The sequence below is a fragment of the Gopherus flavomarginatus genome, chromosome 5 (genome assembly GCF_025201925.1).
Source record: "Gopherus flavomarginatus isolate rGopFla2 chromosome 5, rGopFla2.mat.asm, whole genome shotgun sequence".
Classification (NCBI taxonomy): Eukaryota; Metazoa; Chordata; order Testudines; family Testudinidae; genus Gopherus; species Gopherus flavomarginatus.
Window position 1 is genome coordinate 155,594,370 of NC_066621.1, and position 8,351 is coordinate 155,602,720.

At 41.9% G+C, this 8,351-nt stretch overlaps 1 protein-coding gene across 3 annotated transcripts in view; it reads right to left on the reverse strand.

Moving 5' to 3' along the window:
- The window catches only part of KLHDC1 (kelch domain containing 1), a 56,185-nt gene extending 48,071 nt beyond the window's left edge, over positions 1-8,114 (reverse strand). For all 3 annotated transcript variants that reach the window (XM_050954722.1, XM_050954721.1, XM_050954720.1), the window contains exon 1: positions 7,802-8,114. In XM_050954722.1, the coding sequence (XP_050810679.1) occupies positions 7,802-7,909 (108 nt within the window). In that variant the 5' untranslated portion in view covers positions 7,910-8,114. The remainder of the gene's footprint in view (positions 1-7,801) is intronic.
- Positions 8,115-8,351: the final 237 nt, after the last annotated feature.

Here is an 8,351-nt window from a genome sequence, read left to right on the forward strand (position 1 = left end):
TTCTTTTTATATCATAAAGACAGGCACAAGATCACTTTTTGTTTGCTTTGCAAGCGAACTTTAATTGGGAGGATTTTCCAGGCATAATTGAAAAGATCTGATGACAGATCTGAGTGAAAGAGGTTGTGTGTGGTGGTAGGGGGAGAGTGGAAGAGTATAGGAAAAGAAGGCAGAGATATAAGATCTTAAGCTATGGAATGCCATAAAGAAGAGGAGAAGCTTAAATTTAATGCCAGAGATAGAAAACCTGGGAAGGTTTTCAAATAGGGGAGAATGGTTGGGAATGGAAAATTATTTTGGCAACAGTGATTTGAACGAATGGAGGGAAGAGATAGGAAGTCCAAGAGAAGGAGGTTGCAATATTAAGGTTGGTGATAATTATAATATGAATCAGTGTCTTTACAGTGTAGGCCTGACTTGATATGAGTAACTGGATATGGGTGAGGCCTCATTTCTTGGAAGACAGGATTAGGGAGATTAGCAGGCTGGAAACTGAACATATGCACTAACTAAAATAAGGGGGAATCATCCAGGGAATCACTTGCAATGGACAAGATAAAATGGACAAGATAAGCATGGAACATAAGATGAGGTAGAGTAAGTAATGCATGGACAATGGATGGGCAGAGCATGCCGCACAGGGATTGGTTACTACAAAGTGAACAAGACAATTCCAAAATGTCTGTTACAAAGTATAGTAAATGCAATGTAATGTGTAAATTTATATAAAGGAAGAGGTTTGGTGTGTAACCTTCGATATGTGGTATGCAATGTATCCACCCCCTATGCTTAAGTCTGATCAACTCAGAGCGGCTTTGCTGTATGCCAAATAAAGGAACCTGAGTGATGAGATTGGAATCAGACTGAGTTCTTGGGGAACCAACTGGAAGAGGTCTTGGGGAAAACACCAAAAGGCAGTAGGAACTGAGAGCAAGGGAAAAAATATAGGAACATAGCAGAGGAAAAAGCAGAAGGATCTAGAAAAAAGTCTGGATGAAAGGGGAGAAGAGAAAGAAGAATCAAACTTAACTCCAAGGTAGTAAGCCTGTGCAATAGTTTCTTACATTAACATCTTTACTATAACTGATGCCTTATAATTATTTCCTTCCAAATCTGGGTAGTGTATTCTGACAGTATAACTGCCACCTTTGGTTATATACGGAACCAGACTTTTGAAAGCACGTTAGGTTCTGTTCTCAGATGTACAGTTTGCAGCTTTCACAATGTATAAGACCACATAATGTGTAAGACCATGTGCAAATGGATTTGGGGGCTCCTGTGGTGGGAAACCAAGCATATATTTATACGAACAAGCCCTGAATTAATATAATTGGTGTTAAGAATAAAAATGCTGAATGCTGGTCAACTGCAAAGTGTCATGCTAGTATTAATAAAGCACTTTATATCTTTAAATAACTGTTAAAAAAGTGACCTAATCCTCACAACACCCTTGTGAAGTGATAGGGACAAATTGACATGCAGACAGGGGTCAAAGCTCACATTTTCAGGAGTATTCACTACTTTTATGTGCCCAGTTTGTGACAGACTGGGAATCTGGGCCATTGTGGGTGATTTTGGTGGTGCTGAGAACCCCACAGCTCTTCATGGGAAAACCCTTGAAAATCAGACATGAGTTGTCTCAAGTTGGTCTCCCAAAGTCAGTGAACAGAGAATTAAGGTACATAACATTAGTAAACACTTCTGAAAATGTGTTTGCCCAAGGATATCCAGCCAGCACTGACAGAGGTAGTGTTAAAACTGAGGATTTCCCAGCTGTCTATTCTGTGCTTATCCCTGTGATAAAGAATTCTTAAACATAAAACTACTGGAATTTGGATATTTACTTAGGCTTGATTATTTAATAGGATATAAATGAAAACACAAAATACTGCCTGTGCTATTTGAAACATGTTACCACCTTGTACAGGCGTTGGACTAACAGAAAGGGAGACAGTGGTTCTCCATATTTTGCCATCAATCTTCATTAAAACTTTCAGTGGAATGAACTGCATGCTTGTGTTTGTGTGGGGCATAGATGCCAATGTTTGAAGGTGTGACGCATGACTGGAAAGGGTTAAGCATCCTGCAAAAAAAACAAACCTCAAATTCAACCCTTAAGGACATATGGGGAGATAATGTTTGTGTTTTTGTGTATTTACATATATATTGGTAGTGATCAACAATGTAATCAAACAATCCCTGTCTATGCTGTACTCTGTTAATTTAGAGATCAAAAGGACATCTTCACATTTAATGAACTGTAAACATAGGATATTGCTGTAGTCATCTCCTAGAAATGTACAGCAAATCATCTGTGAATGCTGGAAAAACAGACAAATGCCTGATATTAATCTATGTGGGTAATTACCAGTAATGCTTAGGAAATGGGTCCACTTCAAAGTTCCCATGAATGCCTATTGTTTGCCAAAGCACTTCACGCTGTCAAAGAAGGCCTGAAACTGTATAAAAAATGATTTGGGTCCTGATCCTGTTTATCTCAGAACTGCTTGAGGCTTCATGCAGGGGAAGCCTAAGCCATAAGGACTGAGATCCCAGTCCTGACTGGACGACCCTGAATATAAACATTGGACTACAACCTATGAACTATTTCTGAAAGAACTCTGCATTTACAAAGCTCTCCATCTCTGCTATGAATTTGAATTTCAAGATTGTACTCAAATCTGTACGTATACCGATCTTTTAACCATACTCTCTATCTTTTCTTTTTTAATAAATTTTAGTTTAGTTAATAAGAATTGGCTGTAAGCGTGTATTTGGGTAAGAACTGAAATATTCGTTAACCTGGGAGGTAATGTGTCTGATCCTTTGGGATTGGTAGAACTTTTTTATATGATGAATAAGATTTTCATCAATCTTCATCATATTTGACTTAGGTATCTAGGGGAGGCCTGAGGCTGGGTTACTTTCAGGGAACTGTGTTGTTAGCTTCTGGATAATCAGTAAGATATTACAGAATCTATTTTGTGCTGGTTTGGTAAATCTAAGTGTTGGAGTATCCACCAGTTTTGGGGATTGTCTGCCCTATTCTTTGCAGTTCACTCTAAGTGAGTGACCTCAGTTGGCTCCTTTGGGACTTTGGTCACAGAAGGTTATTAAGGATATTTCAGACAAAATTCAGACATGGTTAAATTAGAGAGAGTCCGGTGACTTCAGTGATATTGCACTTGTTTATACCAGAACTGAATATGGCCCTCTGATGGAAAAATATGGATAGCTCCTATCACCTTACCACTGACTTGCATTACAATTAATGGATTTTTTTTTTGAGGGGGGAAGGAGAAAAGATCTTTACACAAATAATAGTTTTAGTTAAAATATCAGGGGCTGTCACTTTGAAGCAGGAACATGAGCTACAGATGGGGAATCCTGGACGGATGGCAAATTGTGGCACATAATTCATTGATTCATATATCACAGATTCATAGATTCCATGGCGAGAAGGGACCACTGATCATTGAATCTGACCTTCTATATTACACAGGCCATACAACTTCCCCAAAATAATTCCTAGAGCATATATTTTAGAAATATATCCAATCTTGGTTTAAAAATTGGCAGGGTGGAGAATCCACCATAAGCCTTGGTAAATTGTTTCAATCGTTAATTACTCTTACTGGTAAAAAATTACTAGGGCTGTCATGTGATAAAAAACACGATTAATCACACAATCAAAAAAATTGCGATTTAAAAAAATTAATCACAATTAATCGCACGATTAATCATGCTGTTAATAGAATACCATTTATTTAAATATTTGTGGATGTTTTCTACATTTTCAAATATATTAATTTCAATTACAACACAGAATACAAAGTGTACAGTGCTCACTTTATATTTTTTATTACAAATCTTTGCACTGGAAAAAATAAAAGAAATAGTATTTTTCAATTCACCTAATACAAATAATGTAGTGCAATCTCTTTATCATGAAAGTTGAACTTACAAATGTAGAATTATGTAAAAAAAAAACTGCATTCAAAAATAAAACAATGTAAAACTTTGAGACTACAAGTCCACTCAGTCCTACTTCTTGTTCAGCCAATCACTCAGACAAACAAGTTTGTTTACATTTGCACGAGATAATGCTGTCTGCTTCTTGTTTACAATGTCACCTGAAAGTGAGAACAGGCATTGCATGGCATTGTTGAAGTTGACGTAACAATATATTTACGTGCCAGATGTGCTAAAGATTCTTATGTCCCTTCATGTGTCAACCACCATTCCAGAGGACATGTATCCATGCTGATGACAAATTCTGTTTGATAATAATCCCAAGCAGTGCAGACCGATGCATGTTCATTTTCATCATCTGAGTCAAATGCCACAAACAGAAGGTTGATTTTCTTTGTTGGTGGTTCAGGTTCTTTAGTTTCTGCTTCAGAGTGTTGCTCTTTTAAGACTTCTGAAAGTATACTCCATACCTCCTCCCTCAGATTTTGGAAGGCACTTTAGATTCTTAAACCTTGGGTTGAGTGTTATAGCTATCTTTAGAAATCTGATATTGGAACCTTCTTTGAGTTTTGTCAAATCTGCAGTAAAAGTGTTCTTAAATCAAACATATGCTGGGTCATCATTCTAGACTACCATAATACAAAATATGTGGCAGAATGCGGGTAAAGCTATGGAGCAGGAGATATACAATTCTCCTCCAAGGAGTTCAGTTACAAATTTAATTAACACATTTTTTTAAGCAAGCATCATCAGCGTGGAAGCATGTCCTCTGGAATGGTGGCCAAAGCATGAAGAAGCACAAGAATGTTCAGCATATCTGGCATGTAAATACCTTGCAATGATGGCAACAAAAGTGCCATGCGAATGCCTTTTCTCACTTTCAGGTGACATTGCAAATAAGAATAGGGCAGCATTATCTCCCATAAATGTAAACACACTTACTTCTCTTAGCAATTGGCTGAACAAGAAATAGGACTGAGTGGACTTGTAGGATCTGAAGTTTTACATTGTTTTGTTATTGAGTGCAGTTATGTAACAAAAAAAAATCTGCATTTGTAAGTTGCACTTTCACGATAGAGATTGCACTACAATACTTGTATGAGGTGAACTGAAAAATACCATTTCTTTTGTTTGTCATTTTTACAATGCAAATATTTGTAATCAAAAGTAATATAAAGTGAGCACTGAACACTTTGTATTCTGTGTTGTAATTGAAATCATTATATTTGAAAATGTAGAAAAACATCCAAAATATTTAATAAATTTCAATTGGTATTCTATTGTTTAACAGTGTGATTAATTTTTTTAATCTGGTATCTACGATTAAAGAAGGATGTTGATAAATTGGAGAGGGTTCAGAGAAGATCCACAAGAATGATTAAAGGATTAGAAAACATGCCTGATAGTGATAGACTCAAAAAGCTCAATCTGTTTATTTTAACAAAGAGAAGGTTAAGGGGTGATTTGATTACAATCAAACGGGGAACAAATATTTAATAATGGGCTCTTCAGTGTAGTAGAGGAAGGTATAATATGATCCAGTGGCTAGAAACTGAATCTAGACAAATTCAGACTGGAAATAAGGGCTGTAATTTTTAAGGCTGTCGATTAATCGCAGTTAACTCATGCAATTAACTCAAAAAAATTCATCGTGATTTAAAAAATTAATAGCAGTTTTAATTCCAAAATCAAATTCAAGGAACAGGTTTATTTTAGCATAGGCACAGAATGCCACACCCTAGTGCAGTGGTTTTCAAACTTGTTTTCTGGCGACCCAGTTGAAGAAAATTGTTGATGCCTGCGACCCAATGGAGCTGGGAATGAGGGGTTTGGTGTGTGGGAGGGGCTCAGGGCTGGGGCAGAGGGTTGGGGTGTAGCGGTGAGGGCTGCGGGGTGGGGCTGGGAATGAGGGGCCACCTGCCCTTTGCAGAATGTTCTTTCAATTCCTCTGAGAACTGAATCCCCAACAAGGATCATCCGTCTTCTTTGGACAGTTGTAGAACTCTTTGTGGGAAAGCTTGATTTTCTTACAGGTAGGACCAAGCTGACATCAAGAGATGTGTCCTGTACATCTCTCCATTCCCTTGCACCAGCTGGATTTTGTTTCCAAACAGGACCTGGTATTGAATGGAAACTACTGGCTGTGTGGAATTCTTCCTACTCCTCTTCTCTCTGAGGGCCACAGCATGACCATCCTTGTCTATTTCCAGGCATGTAGGATGCTTCCATGACCTCTTGCTTCTGGTCGTTACAAACCACTAGGCTGCATCTCGGACTTTCTTTCTGACTCCTTCGTGGCCAGGTCTGTTCTTCCTTGAATCTGGGGTACCAATGTTTCCTGAACCCGATTGTCTAGGAATGCCTCCGTTTCTCAATACTATCTTTATTTGCCCCTCCAATCCTGTAGCATGGCCACCCATTTGCGTTTCATAAACAGGAAGTCGCTCCTGTCTTCAGGCAGTAAAGAAAAATGGTACCTCCGTTACAGGTCACCAACACTGTTCATTGCTGGCCATCTTGAAATCGCATGTAGAATCAAATCTGGAAGGAAAACCTCTCACAATCTTTCTCTAACTCCCTCTGAAACTCTCCTATTAGCTACCCTCTGTTCGGGTCTCTTGAGTTTGCCTAGCAAGTGACCAAGTCTTCCTGCTTAGCTCAGTTCAACTCTGCCCCTCACCACCAGGGAGCAATTAACTACTCCGAGACTTCAAACAGCTATGCTGATCAAAGCTCCAAGGGTTAAACCTCATGGCCTTTACCAAGGCACCAACAAACAGATCCATTTCAGCTGCTTACTCAGGTACCTATGGCCCAGCTGTGCAGAACCTACAGAGAGCAAACAAAGAACCCATAGCCAGATCAAATGCACAACTCATCAAGTCCTGCTACCTCCAAGCACAGATTCCACAGCTATACCCTCTGAAACTCCTGTTAGCTGCCTCTGTTCTGGTGATAGTTAACACCCTATAAGTCTGGTGTACTAAAGTGTCAGGGTGGTTTATTTGTGTCACACTTTCCATGCTTAGTAAACAATCACATTAGGTACCATTGACAGAAAAGGTGGCTGGGGACAGGCGGGTATGACAGGAGTCCCTACTTGGGATCCCCTCCCGAAGCAGCTGCTAAATGTGACTAGGTGGACAGCACGTAGGTACAAATGGAAGCATTTTTGCTAAGGAACTCTTCCTTGAGCAGATGGGAAACAGGAAGGAGGCCAGATACTTGTGGGTGGGTTTTATTCAGAAAACCACTCCCCATAGGAGCAGATAGGAAATGTGAATAGGGCACACGGGTGTGAGCAATCTTTATCAGGCCAGCCCTCTGGAGCAGATGGGAAATGTCAATGGGGCACAGGGGTGTGAGCAATCTTTATCAGGCCACCCCACTGGAGCTCATGGGAAGTGTATCTGGGACGAGAGTGAAGTCCCCACGCTCATCTTCAAGCCTCAGGCTCCCTGGAGGAACCACGCACGCGCCCCTTCACCTCGGCTAGGCGACCGTTATGGTCGTTGAGAATCCAGCGCAGCAATACGAGCGCTCGACAGCTGAGATTTGAAATACCCGCTCTCTTTCCGCGCGGCATGTCCCGCCCCACCAATCAGCGACCGAATTGACGTAAAGAACGTGCACGCCCCTCCCCCCGCCCGTGTTGCGGCTGCAGCCCCGTCACGAGGGACAAGTCTTAATCCGCAGTTAGAAGTAGCTTCTCTGGGGGCAGCGGAGGAATCTGGGTGCTAGTAACTGCTGCTCCCGCCCAGCCCAGGATGCCGTGGGGCAACAAAGCCCACCCCATCCCGATGCCCCAGGCCGCCTCCTCCCTGCTTACCACGTATCCCCCCCACACATAGAGAAAGTTCCCATCCACCACGGCGCAGTGGCCGCTCCGTTCCTCGGCCACGCAGAACTGCTGAGACGCAGGAGCACACGCCGCCATCTTATGAAGGGGAGGAAGGGAGGCGACTACTGCCACGACCGTGCCCCGCCACCACCTTCTGGAGCGCCACCTGCCCTCCTCCGCTCGGGCACCTCAGGCGGACGGGAAGCGGAGAGGGTCCAAACTATGGGGAGTGGCGGAACGAGCAGCACGGCAGCGCCTCCTTCTCTCCCCCCGCCCCAAATCAGGCGCTCACGTGGGAGGAAGTGGGGAGGGTGCGGGATCAGCGAGGGGATTTGGGGCTGGGTACGTGGCTCTGCGCCCCTCTCTGCTTCTCAAGTGGGCCGCTTACTGGTAGCAGGTCGAAGTGGGTGTAATTTGCACCTCGTGTAGAGGGCGCAGGCCCCCCCCCTCGCTGTGCTGGTTTGCTCCCTCTTTGGACAAAATAAGAACTGTCTCATACTTTTGCTCTAGCTCGTCTTGGGGGACATTGTGTCCCCAA